At 33.4% G+C, this 14,077-nt stretch overlaps 1 protein-coding gene across 3 annotated transcripts in view; it reads left to right on the top strand.

Moving 5' to 3' along the window:
* The window catches only part of SLC30A9 (solute carrier family 30 member 9), a 31,789-nt gene that overhangs the window by 6,998 nt on the left and 10,714 nt on the right, over positions 1 to 14,077 (top strand). For all 3 annotated transcript variants that reach the window (XM_053976124.1, XM_053976126.1, XM_053976125.1), the window contains exons 4-15: positions 230 to 329; positions 1,024 to 1,116; positions 1,342 to 1,424; positions 2,457 to 2,515; positions 3,224 to 3,291; positions 4,615 to 4,717; positions 6,520 to 6,575; positions 7,904 to 8,039; positions 8,505 to 8,544; positions 8,959 to 9,030; positions 9,488 to 9,595; positions 10,520 to 10,685. In XM_053976124.1, the coding sequence (XP_053832099.1) occupies positions 230 to 329; positions 1,024 to 1,116; positions 1,342 to 1,424; positions 2,457 to 2,515; positions 3,224 to 3,291; positions 4,615 to 4,717; positions 6,520 to 6,575; positions 7,904 to 8,039; positions 8,505 to 8,544; positions 8,959 to 9,030; positions 9,488 to 9,595; positions 10,520 to 10,685 (1,084 nt within the window). The remainder of the gene's footprint in view (positions 1 to 229; positions 330 to 1,023; positions 1,117 to 1,341; positions 1,425 to 2,456; positions 2,516 to 3,223; positions 3,292 to 4,614; positions 4,718 to 6,519; positions 6,576 to 7,903; positions 8,040 to 8,504; positions 8,545 to 8,958; positions 9,031 to 9,487; positions 9,596 to 10,519; positions 10,686 to 14,077) is intronic.

Raw genomic sequence — 14,077 nt, 5'->3', positions numbered from 1 at the left:
AACCCTGAACTACAGCTTAGAAAGTAGCATTTTTTGGGGTAAATCATACTACCTTACTCATTTCCACAATGAGGAAGATGCCTTTCTCTTCACTGTCAATTTTCTGTATCACTGATGCTGTTTTTCAGATTTCCACTAAGACATATTGCAGTATGACACTAGATTGAATTAGTTGTTGAAGTTTCTGCTGTAGTCTTTATGAGTGACTTGTGTATTTATTTTCTTAAAGTGAAACCAGTCCTTAAAAAAAGAGAGTATGGACCAAAATACACACAGAATAACTTCATCACTGGAGTCAGAGCAATAAATGAGTTTTGTCTTAAATCCAGGTATGATGGGTTTTAGTTGAAATTCAAATTCTGAATATTTGTTCATTTCTGCATGAGAAGTAATTGTGATTGTAGAGTGATTTTGCACAACAACATTTCTAAATGTTTTTGTGGTGTACATAATTGTAAATTAGTTCTGGCTTAATTTTACAGTGGACTAGGAGCTTCTACTTAATATTCATGTTTCAGTACTTGCTTCTTAAAGTAGTTTATTTGTTCTTATGAGACCATGAATCTAGTTTGGGGGAGGCACCTCTGTTCCTCCTGTTTTTACATAATGGTGTAGATGCCCTAATGTGTAGCTCAGCACAGGAAATTTTATTTGTTTCCCCAAGCAGCTTTGTTATCTTCAGCCTTTTGCAGTTTGTGCTGGGAGTGTAAATTTTGGGATTAAATTTTCTTGTCACGTGACTTCTGATTTCCATTTAGAGAAGCTAATTCATAAAGCCTCTTGTTTAGCATATGTGCACGTTATCAGTTGCATACAGATCATTCATTGAATATTTTACTATTTAGTGTTTTAATACTTTGGCTTCAGTGTGTAGTATTTCATAGTATTTGAAGTAGACAACTTTACTTTTTTGGTACAACAAATTAGTGGTATCAAAATGGTGGATCATCACCCAGACATAAAAGTCAAGTTAGAACAATATGATCCTTTTCTTACACTAAACTCTTTGTCCACTTTCCTTAGTGATTTAGACCAGCTGAGAAAAATTAAACGACGAAGTCCCCATGATGACACTGAGACTTTCACGGTGTACCTGAGATCGGATGTAGAGGCAAAGTAAGAACATTTAAAAAGGATGATATAAGAGAGAGAGAAAAGAGTTTTAAAAGTCAGGTTTGCAATGTGGAAGGGCAATAATGTTTTCCGTTTTCTATCTGAACACATTTTATATCCTGATTATTATAATTACATTGTGCATAAAAAATTCAACAGTATGGTTTTATGCTTGAAAAAAAAGTTGCATGAATAGGAACATTATGACATTACTTTTACTTCATGCAGGTCTCTTGAAGTCTGGGGTAGTCCAGAGGCTCTTGCCAGAGAAAGAAAGCGACGTAAAGAGGCAGAGATCAAGTACAGAGAAAGTGAGTATAGGGTTTTCAAATACCTTGAAATGTCGCAAGGAAGTATGATTGCTAGAAATCCACAAGATAGTGTTCCTATGTTGAAAACATGTAAATTTGTAACTATCAATTGCTGACCAGGTCTTGTGGCATAATCTTAAGAGTAAAATGTTACTATCTATGCAGATACAGTCTGTTACTATCTTGCAATTTATCACCTTTGTGATGTAGGAAGAGCATACATTCAGTGGAGATCTGTAGACATACTTTTGGGAGGGGCTTTCAAATTTTAGATGATAATTTACATTTTCAATGCTTTTGCATTTTATCTAATTGAGAATTTTGAAAAGAGTTAAAACTGATCCAAATATTTATACCATGCTGCTACTTGTTAATTTATTCCTCTGAAAAGAATTCAGCTTGCCTTTGTGTTTCAGAAATCTTTTTTTTTTTTTTGGTGTAATATTATTTTTGTTATCCTTGCTGGTATTATCAATAACATGTACAGCCAAATCAGTAGTTTGTGATGTATTGTCTAGTCAGTTAAAATCACACAAGAGGCAATACTGCTTCAAGATACTTCGTCCAGTTGTGTACCTTAAAATGAGAGCCCAATTTTTTTGTTTGAACAGATATGCCGCTAGAACACCCTTCTGTCAAAAAAGTTTAGAACTGCAGACACCTGTTAAGCTATCTGTAAGTGTACTGAAAGTGCAGTCAGGAGCCTCAAAAATTTTATTGACCTGAAGAATAATTTTTGGACATAAATAAAATGCCTGAATTTGCAGAAGTATATTTTGAGTTTTTCCCTCTATGCCTTATCATTTATTGGTAGAAATGGTAACAATGTATAGGATCATAACAGATTGTATTTGGCATTTTGCATAAGTGTATAACATGTGTTTCTGATTAACAACATCAAGGGAGGAGTTCTTTCACAGGTAGATCATCTAGCTCTTATTAGAATTTGGCTGCTGCATAAAACAAGTACACTTCAATTCATGAAACTACTGGTTAATAGTACATATTCATGATGTGAATTTTGTACTGCAGATCTGTTTAGAAACCAAAGGCTGTTGTGGGAATACAAGGAGTTCTTTGGAAATACTAAGGTAAGGACATTTTCAAGTGTTTGGCTAGAAAAGTGTAGTGAAATGTGTTATGACACCTTTTGAAGGAAAATTTGTATAACTGAATATTAGTGGGAGATTTTTTTGCACTGAAATATACCAGATCTATATCTAATTGTTATGCAGTAGTCAATGTTGTGATGACAGCTTGAATGGATTCCTGCTGTGACAGTGTAATCCACCAGTAAGAGGGGTTTTTTTCAGTTGCCTTCTTATAAAAATTTCAGCTGTACTCATGATTTCAAGAATAGCCACTACTATGTATAGTGAATATATTGTTAATTAAAAAAGCCTAAGTAAGTTTCTTTAAGAACAAAAGACCCCAGAAGATGAATGCTTTTGTCTATATGCTGCTGGCCCTTCCTTTTTGCTTAAGTAGACATACACCCTAGATCCAGGTGCTTGGCTGTATATTGGGTGTATAGAATGATTCCTTAGTGGGCTCTGGGCCTTATGGCTGCAGTGGCCTCTGCTGGAGACTTCATTGGGTGTTTATCTTTTTAATAGCCAACCATTTGTAGAAATACATAAGACCCAACTGCAGTTTGGCTTAACATTCTGTAGTAAATTAGTTACCTTTAAGAACTTTTGCAATACAGGGCAGTGCAAAGTTTTTTATTGAATTTATATGGTAGGTGTCTCATGAGATCAAGATTTAGTTATTAAGTAATCTGTTATTTCTTTATGTAGCCACGCTCCAGTACAGCAGCTATGTTTTTCAAGGGACCAGGGAAGGTGGTAATGGTAGCTATTTGCATGTAAGTAAAAAAAAAAAAAAAAAAAAAAGTTTTGTTTATGCAATAAAAAATACTTTATTTATATTATCCTGGGAATAGGAACAGTGTGTGTATTTAAGATAAAGATACCTGTGTCTGTAACTAAAGTTAATAGATTTATTTGTTTATTGTTGATAGGAGAGAGTTTATGTGAATACATTGATCAGTACATAGAGATCAGGTATTGAATATATCTCTGATGAGAGAAGAGCAATTTTTTTGGAGTTGATCACACTATACAGTTTTTTAAAGTAAAAACTAAAATTTTGAAGGACCTGAAGAAGCAGGTATTTAAAGTTGTCCTTTTTTCTTGCTCCTTCTTGAGAGGAAGCTTTTAATACATTTGAAAGAATCTTCAATATAACCAACAGAAAAGAATTCACTTTTGTCTGTATACTGTTATTTCTTTTCTAATTGCAAAGTGCCTTCTCAGAAGCTGCTGGATTTGCTTCCTCTAACTTGAATATAATTTCTGGCACATGTTAAAATATGACACTAGAAGATGTTAGTAGGTTCTTATAACACTTTATTTAGATACTTAAAAAATTGGCAATAAATGAAACTCATGTTGAAAAAGATAGAGGAGAATTTTATAATTCTCCAGTCTGATTTTCTGTGCAATATGTTTGTAGCAATTAACCCACCGATTCTGATAATGTTTGAAGTGTAGATTTGGACTTTGGTGTTAATAGTTACCAATATGCAACATAAGACAATGTTTACTCCAGTAAACCTGTAGCTGTAAAAATGTCTTCACAATTCACAGTGAACACCTTAATGGAGAAGTTCTATAGATAATTTTTACGATGTAATCTAGTGACAGCCTTGTCTCTCTGTCTGTTGTCTCACATTTGTATCCTACTGAGAATGGCTCAGACTGAGGGTGAAGTAGGGAACCTTGCACTATAGTATTGGCAGAGGATATGTAGGATTTTCAAAGGACTGAAAAAATAGCAAAGGAAGTTGTAAAGACTTGTATTCTCCCACTGGTAGAAAATTACTTGTTCTGAGTAGTGAGTGTGATGGTAGTTTTCAGGAAGTGTAACTTATTTGGAACTGCTTAGAAGGCAATGATTTCTGAAAAATAAATTGTGTATCTTTATCAAGTTTAGCCAAAAGGACTTTTTTTCACAGTGACCATGCAGAAAATCTCTATGAATTATCTGTCTGCAGAGCTCTCTAATTATTAAACTGCTATTTGAGTTGACCCATTTCTGGCAGATAATGCATGATTGTACAGTACTTCTGGCCTTGCTGAAAATATTAAACATCAAATATTCTGTTATTTCTTCTCTTTGTTTTCAGAAATGGGTTGAACTTTTTTTTTAAGCTACTTGCTTGGGTTTACACGGGTTCTGCAAGTATGTTTTCAGAAGCCATACATTCTTTAGCAGACACATGTAACCAGGTGAGTATTTTTTCCCATTCTGCTAAAGTTAGTACTTGTAATAAAACTGGGAATAAAGACAGATACTTACAGTAGTTGTAGTGCATTGAATAAAAAAAAATAGGATGTTTCTTAATTTTTATTAAGATACAAATGAGAAGTCAGAATATAGATTTTGAAGTTTTTTAGAAATAAATTGGAAGAGGGGAGTCACAGTAAGAACTGTACTTGGCTGCTTCATGGATCATGAGTGGTACTTGAAGCTAAAATGATTTTGGTTACTATTTTGGTTAAATGTTAACTTGAAATGCTTTTCCTGTCAATTATTGTAATACAATGACAGACTTTGTTACTTATTCATCTCTAGGTAGAATTATGATGAGAATTTGGGCATCTTGTTTTCTTTTTCTGTTCCTAGATTACCTATCAGCCTGTCACAGCACATATATGGTACATTTACTTTGAGAAGTGGAGTGGCAGGCTCAGAATTGGACATATAATATTAATGTGCAGGGATAAAATTAATGTTTTTTCTACTGTTTTCTATAGTATACTTGAAGCATATGTTATGAGACCTTGAAATGATATTGCAAGGCTTTGAGGGGAAAAAAAATCAACCCTTAAAGAAAGGGTTGAAGGAAAGGCTCCTGCAGCTCAAGCAAGAGGAGTTCTTGGGTAGCTTGTAACTCATAAAATGGAATTGTCTTATGCTCCTCCAAATTTGAGCAATCAGTGGAACTTTAGAGCAGACTGAATATCTTGAAAAGGCTATTAACATAGTTTTGGCAAACGTTTTGCTTGAGTTGGACCCTGTATGCTTCTCTGTCCAGAAAGACTGAGTTGACAACTCACATTTTGTTTGAGGGTTTCACACAACCTTTTAGCTGATCCAGATGTAAAGTGGAGACAAGGGTGCTCCTAATTCAACTGATAGTACTTAAATTTATGGCGAAGCCAGCCTTAAAGTGTGTGATTTTTCACTTGGCCAAGTGTGTCAATGTATAGGTGAACCAAGTTTGATAGTGGTATTATATACACTGAAGAGCTATTCTGTTTTGTAAATATCAAAGTTGAACGTTCCACTGAAATGAGGAGAGTTTGTTTTGTTTTTCCAAATAATTGAGTATGTGGTTTTAGGAAAAACACAGGAAAAGCCTTGCTTCCTCAAAGCAGCTTGCTGCTGCAAAGACTAAAGCATCTGCATTTTAATTCTTGTTACTATGTTTCATTATCCATAGTCTTAAACAAAACATGTGCTTTGCAAAGTTCAAGTCTAGATTTATAACTTCCTGCATCAACAACTTAATACATGCCTAATTAAATATATCCCAGGAAGGCAATTTAGATAGCAAGAGGTTATTTCTTCCTTTAAAATATGCTGATAAGTTGCAGTGTAAAGTTACTGCTTTAAATGTTGTCATCACCCTACTACACCACAGTCTCAGTATAGTTTCTCTTCAAGAGGGATTTATTTAAATAGCTTTGTTCCCTGAGCAACTTCATTCCTTCACACTGAAGCACAGCAATAACAGTTGTGACTGCACGTAATGCTCATTTTCAGTTGTGATTCTAAAATTGTAATTAACAATAATTATATATACACACCATATAATTGCATATATATTATATATGTAGGTATAACTAACAATTTTTTGGGAGTGGTAAATTTAGATGACAAATTTTGAGGATTATATTCCAGCTCTAATAAGATATCAGTAGCAAAGCATATATGCAGTTCAACAAATTACATCTGCCTTTAACCTTTCAAGTTCAGTTGATACAGAATGATTCTATATTTTATTTTAACCTTTTGTCTTAAATAGGCGTTGCTAGCTTTGGGCATCAGTCAGTCTGCAAGGACGCCTGACCCTAGTCATCCGTAAGCTTTTTGAGTAAATAAAGATTCTGGTAACTATATATAGCAGTAAGATTAGTTCTTGTTTGTGCATCACCTTGTTCTTTTTCATTTGCTGCTTTGTGTCATTTCTGAAACATATTGTTTCTGATTTTACAACAGATAAAATAAGAAAAGTGTTTTCTTTTGAGCTCCAGGAGTTGGGGCTTCAGTGGCTTTGTGCATGTGTTGGTTTTTTTTTTTTTTTTTAATTTTTGTGGTACACTTTTGCTATGTTTTATTTTAATTGTCATTATTTCTCTAAGTTGTTCTGGGCTCTTCTGCCTCTTCCAACTAATAGATCTACTTTTTAAACACTGTTCATGTAAAAATCACAGGATTTTTTAAAAAATAAAAATTACTGTCCTCTTCCTTTTTTCAGCAAAGTGCTTTTATTGCAAGCTAGTTACTTGTCCCATAAGGAGTTGTGTTTGCCATAAACTGCTCTTTGTTTGTATCTAGTAACAGGGATATTACTTGATAAGTTCTTACAAGGTCATGAAAGTTATAAGCTGTACTCTCCGTGATATTTTCTTGGTCTTGAGCTGTTTTACTACTCATATGTTTGGACAAGTCATTCATTCTTTAAGTACTAGTTCAAAAATGTGTCTAATTTATGGGATTAGTTATGCTTTTTTTCATTAACAGCATCATTAAAATTTGAAACATTTATATCTTAAATTTGTGCAAATATTCATCATAGCTCATTTTTCCCCTCTCACTCTTTTCTCTTCTTCCTCAATATAGACAAAAGAAGTGTACTGTTTGTAGATGGAGTTAAAATCAAAAAAAGGAATAAACACAAACTTTTAATATTGCTTTAATTCCTCCACTGCACTTAAAAACTGCAAGTGTTGGATGTCTGTAGTTAGCTGAACTACTGAGAGATGTGTAAATTTTATTCCCATTAAATTAGCTTTATGAATTATGTAGACTGGCTGCTCATAAAACTAGAGTCCATATTTAGACTAGCAGTTCACTAAAACCTTAAAGTGATATGAATGTTGTTTATTTTGGGTTTTTTTCAGTTGTAAAATAAAATCCTCAGTCATTGTACAAGAGCTAATGCAGATGTTTAAAAACAAGTTAGAAAAACATTCATGTTTGATGTCCTTATGTGTATTAGATACCTTTTTTCAAGTAGGGTTTTTTCCCCCCTTGGATTAGATTAGATTTAGCAGCTTTGACTTAAATAGATGCCAAGTCATACGATGATAATTTGAGACATGTAAAAATTAATGGCAACTTTGAAATATGTTTGTAGAGATGTAGAATGTTATATTCCTAAAATAATTTTCTTTTCTTTCTTCTAGGTATGGTTTCACAAATATGCGCTATATTGCCTCCCTGATTAGTGGAGTAGGCATTTTCATGATGGGTGCAGGACTTTCTTGGTATCATGGGATCATGGGTTTACTCCACCCTCATCCTGTAGAATCTCTACTCTGGGTAAGCTACTCTTGTTTGATCATGTATTGATATTGACCAGTATTTTAATAAAAACAGTGGCATAGTCTGAAATTCACTTCCCGGTCTGAGTCAGTTTGAGTCCCAACACAATTAAATCAAACCATTCTTAATGAAAATGGGTTTTAAGAAAAAAAAAAATCTTTAAACTATAGTTGATCCTGCAGCAAAATGAGCTGTTCTCTAAACTCTGCATCTTCCTTTCATATCCCCCCCTCCAAGAGGCCCTCCTTTCCTGTTTTGGAATATATTGCATGATCCAATTATTATTGGTTTCCTTCTGTTTAGGGACAGTTACATGACACTGTGGGTAATGTGGTTCTGGAATGCTACCTTTGGATAGCCTGTGTTGAAGAGATCTGTAGAAATATGCATATCATATATCATATCATATCATATCATATATCATATCATATCATATCATATTCTTGTTTTTTTTCCATACAGGCGTACTGCATTTTAGCAGGATCATTGGTATCAGAAGGAGGTATGCAGTTTCAAGTTTCTATTTAAGTATTTGTAATCTCTTAAAATTACGATATCAGTAATTACAGTAATAACTGATCTTTGCTTACACAGTGAGGTTTTGAGCTCTGTTTGAAATACTTGTAAACAAACAAAAAGAAACGTGAAAACTTTTCTTTTTTATATAAGTCTATATAATAAGAAGTTGAAGAACACAAAATTTGGAAAGTAGACATGGATTGCCTTTTTGGTATTAAACTATCAATGAATATAACTGTTCTGATTTGTATGGGAGACACACTTGTGGAAAAAAAGTAACTGTACTTTAAATAAAGTACCAATAATCAGACCTTTCTTGGTGATCTGTTCCTCTTTTCAAAATGGAAACAAGTCCTTTTGCCTCTAGCAATTTTGAGCAACAACTTTGTCGTTTCAGCCACCCTACTTGTTGCTATAAATGAAATTCGGAGGAGTGCTCAAGCCAAGGGTCTTTCATTTTATCAATATGGTATGTATCATTATAGCAGTAAGTATGTAGTATTATTTAAAACACAATCAGTTTGCTAGGATTTCCACAATGATAGAAGCAATTTTCTGTTTTCCTTTTTACTTTTCCCTTTATTGATCTATTTTCTATTCTACTAACAAATAACATTTTACAAATTAGATGAGAACTGTTGATTTAAGAGCGCTAATTAAATACTTGGCTAAGTGCACGTATTTTTCAGCATAAATACCCCTTTTAATTTTTCTAACATTTTTGAGAAGCTTCCATAATTGGGCTTGTTCTGTATATGTATAAATGCTTTCCGAAGTGTGAGCATATGCAAAAATTCAATTTACACCTATATAATTGCATAAACTGTTCTTTTAAATTGCTGTTGTTAGTATAGTTTAAGTACTATGCATAATGTAGTAAAGCTAAATTTTCAGAGCAACATAACTTTTTTCTGTTGTGTGTGCAGTTGTGCAGAGTCGTGATCCTAGTACCAATGTGGTGTTACTGGAGGATGCTGCAGCAGTCTTGAGTGTGGCTGTAGCTGCTACCTGTATGGGGCTGACTTCTTTGACAGGTAAAATTCTGCACAGAGGAAAGCAGAATGTGGATTTTTTCCCCATGCATGATATGAACACAGAGCATTTAGTTTACATTGGTTGACTTAAATACGTCTCTGCTCTTCATTTCTGATACTTGTACTCTGTAAGCAGATTTTTGAGCTATTTTGTCATACAAACTAAGTTATTTTTTACCAAAGATAAGATGATCTGTATGCCAAGTGGTTCAAAGTATATCTTTGCTGCAGAATTAAGTTTTCTAAAGAGGGATGATTACTTATTCATCCCTTTTTAAGTATTGATTTTTTAAGAGAATAAATGTTTGTTTCTTCTGGCTTCTAATGACTTAATTGCAATTTTCCCTTTTTATATAGAAGGAATTTTTAAATTTCATTTCTAGTTTCCTTCATCAGCTTAAAAACACAGTACTATTTCTATAGCTCTGAACATGAATAAGTGTTTGAAACTTAGGAAGTACTGTATTCCAGAAATGGTTAATACTTGCAAATTTTTGAGTTACTGATAAAAGAAGACTGGATTTTGTGCTGCTACCTATGTTTCAGTGTATATAACTTTGTGTATAAATTTATGTTTACTAATATAGGAACACATACAGACAAGAGTTTACTCATTTATTAGTCCTGCAGGAGACAGGAGTGGTCAAGGGACAGGAGGGACTTAAGTCTTTGTTTTATGATAAATTGTTTTGTTCCAGCTTCATCATGTTCCTCAGTAGGAAAAAAATTCCACTGAATTAAGGAAAAAAAAAAGTAAAATAAATGATAAACTTAAAAAAAAAAAAAAAAAACCCAAAAAAATCTCACTAAAAAGCAAAACCCAGAAAACCCCTCAAAACTATGTTCTCTTTTCAGCGTGAAATTGGAATTCTCTGCAATGTTTTAGAAATACACTGTGGAACTAATTTGATATGTCTTGTTTAGGAAACCCATATTATGACAGTGTGGGCTCTCTAGGTGTTGGAACTTTGTTAGGAACTGTGTCAGCATTTCTAATCTACACTAACACTGAAGCCCTGCTGGGACGATCCATTGAACCTGAACAGCTGCAGCGGCTTACTGAGTTACTGGAAAGTGATCCCGTAGTAAGGTAAGAACCTTGACAGCTCAGTCTCTACTATAAACCACAAAAAGCAAGACAACAACATTTAATGAGAGAAATCTGGTAAGATTGCTTTTAGTGTGGAATCTTCTGTATTGGGATTCTAGAGTCTTTATTTGCTGACTTCTGTGCTAAAACTATAAGAATACTTGTACCTCTAGGGTGTTCAACAGCTAACACAGCATTGCAGATACATTCTAACTGTCACATTAATTACAGGAATTGACAATGACCTGATGAGAAAGCCATCACAAACTTAAAACTATTTTCAAATTCATGAAATGCAAGCACTTAAATGATACTTGAATAGTTTATTAGCACTTAAATATTTAAATTCTCTTGCTGTTAATATTCAGTGTGTGGAATTCTGTAGCTGTTGGCAGGATGTGCTGCAGTAGTATTATGATGCAATGGATTCTTCATGTTACTTGCTTATAAATTAACTCATTGCTAATTTCTCATTTTTAGCAAGTCTGCGATTTGTAGTAAGCTTATAGCTCATTGTAATTCTAAATCTTGCTTAAATGCTTTTCAATGAGCTATTTTAGCTTTACCCTAGTAACCTTGATTTAGAAGCAAACTTATTTTTGTTTTCTTTTAGATCTTTATTTAGGGATGTATTTCTGTGTAAATCAGCTGAAGTATTGTAGTGCTTTTTTTATTTGTAGTCATTTTTGAGCTATGGAGGGAAAAACTCCAAGCCCATTAGTTAATAACACCAGAGTACTTGAAAGAAGCTAAGTGCTGGCACCATTACAGTTCCAAGCAAGAAGTCTGGATGACATGCCCTTCATTCCAGAAGCTAAACAAGAATTCTATTTGGAATAGAATTGTTAGAATTTTCACATGTCAGTAAATTAAATATTTGTGGTGGCCCTGGATTAGTCTGAATGGTGAAGGATGTGTCAACAGTGCTGTGTTAGAATAGGTGAGTTCACATGACTTCTGTAGTTCTTTTTTCCAAAGTGCACAGGTGGCTTTTGCTTGTCTCAGGCTGAAATAATAAAATTTCTCCTAGGTCAAGTACCAGTTTTATATTGTATTCCATTTTGTAGGTGGCTCTAACTTCTCAAAAGAGCAGACTTAGTTCATGTTCTTCTTGCTGTAAACATTTTTTTTAAAACAAGAAGTACCTTAATTTAAAAAAAAAAACCATGAATAATAAAAGAAATAAAGACTTGTGAGAAACTACTTTTTTTTTTTTTTTGAGGTTAGAGGCTGAAACATGTTTAGGTTCTTATCATACTCTCTATAAGCACTTTGTCTTCAGTTATCTCTTTCTTAGATCCATTATGTTACCAGCTTTGATTCCTTTCAGTGCCCAGTTTGTCTTTGACAAGCCTACTATCTCTAGCTTGGATAATGTACATCTTCTAAGATGACACCTGGTCTTAATCTCAGTTCTCTGCAATGTGAACTTATATTACCCTTGCTTGTTACTAGGTATAGGTAGGTATAATTTGGAGAAAAAGCTGGAAAAAAAACCAAAGGCTGAAATAAGGAAAAAAAAAATTACAGCAGCTGAAATGAGGAAGCCTTTTAACGTTAAGTATTTCTTCAAAGGGCTACCTGTATATTTTCTTCAACATAAGCTTTGGACTTCTAGGAGTGTCAGCATTTTTGTGAACATTCAAACTCTCACATTTTCTTAAATGGAGTTGTGTAGTAGTGTGTTGTAGTCATACATATCCTTCTGAAACCAAATATAAAAGAAAAAGCTCCTGATTGCTGGCCTGCTTCTAATAGTGACTAATATATGCTTTTTTATTTCAACCTTTCAGGCTTTTCAGTTCTCAATGCAATGCTTTTTGCAATTGCTGCTCCCAGAATATTCCTCCCTTATTCTTTCAGGTGTGGTTTGCAATGTTTATTTTCAGATGTGTTTTGCCAAATCAGAAGGAGCTCTATTAGGGAATTAATCAATATTAATCAGAAAGTATTTTAGATCCAAATTGACAAAAGGATCCAGGAGCACTGATATCTACTCCCTCAGCCCCTGTTAACACCACACTTAAGTTGCTATTCCAGCAGTAGCTTGCCTGAATATTGTGATCCACTGCTAATTATGAAGTATTTGATTATCAGACAATACTAACTGCTGTCCTGCTAAAATAAGTCTCTCTGGTGGTGATATTTTTCCAACTAAATCTTGATACTTTAATTTTTTTTTATAAAAAATTATATATTGTTTGACAAGACCTACATTCCCTAAAATCTTAATGACTGGAATTAGTGTTCTTAATATAGAGTTCTCTCCACTTTTGTAACTATTTTTCCTTCAGCTGTGAAGTGAAACTGTCCTCACTTAAAAGGATGGACTTGTTTACTCTTAAATTTTGGCACAGTGTTGTTCATCTGGTTTTTGTTTTAATTCTCATCACTATTCCAAGATGAAAAATTAATTTGCCTTCACAGTTATTCTTAGTTCTTTTAACTCTTGAATATAAGTTATGGAACCTGTTGGATTAGAAGCATTTTCTTTCATTTAAATATCCAATATGCTTTTTTGGTTTAAGTAGGGAAATGCTTTGTTGTACTAATATAATCTTGCTTTTTTAAATCAAGAAGATCTTCTTGCTTCTGGTCCCAGAAAAATTAGGAACTTGTTGTTTACTACCTATATTCACATATTAGAATTTGTCCAACAAGCTGGAACAAAACTCTGCTACAGAAACCCAGAATTTTTCAAAGGACCAAAATAAAAACATTAGAGCTTTCATGTTCTAGTATTCATTAGGAGCCTTTAAATAAATATAGATTTTCAGCATTTACAAACAGGTGTATCTTGATAAGCTGTGATTAATAGTTCTGAAGGATCAAAAATGAGTTCCAAACACAATATCCATAACCTTTTCTTCAGTTAAATGTATTTTTGAAAACTCTCCAAAAGATCATGCCTTTAGCAACTTTAGGAAAGGACATGTCTATAATTGAAATGTGTCCTTTCATTAATATACAACAGGTTCCTTTCCTCAAAATTGAGGTTGCTTAAAGACTGTTAATTAGTTTTATGTATATGCACAAAAAATTCTCTGCAGTGGAAAATAAGTTGGACTTAAACTTTTAACACAGAATGGGGAAATTCTCACATTTTAATTGTAGAATTTTTTTTTAATATTTTTTTTAATATACTGTTAGTCTAGTCCTAAATCTGTAATGCTTCTTGTTGTCTGTCTTCTATTGCAGTGATTTATAGATATGTTGGTATTGCAGAAACCTGTGGAAGTGATATAACGACTTAAACATAAATCAGTATTTAATGGAAGTGTGGGTGGGCAAAATGAGGTTATTTTGTCAAAGATTGACCTTTTAAAATTACAGGATCATTTTGTGGTGACAGTGTTGTTAACATGAGAAGTCAAGCTAGCTAGTGGTTTATT

Source organism: Vidua macroura, chromosome 4 (genome assembly GCF_024509145.1).
Source record: "Vidua macroura isolate BioBank_ID:100142 chromosome 4, ASM2450914v1, whole genome shotgun sequence".
In the NCBI taxonomy this organism is placed as follows: domain Eukaryota; kingdom Metazoa; phylum Chordata; class Aves; order Passeriformes; family Viduidae; genus Vidua; species Vidua macroura.
This window is presented reverse-complemented; position numbering and strand designations above follow the sequence as displayed.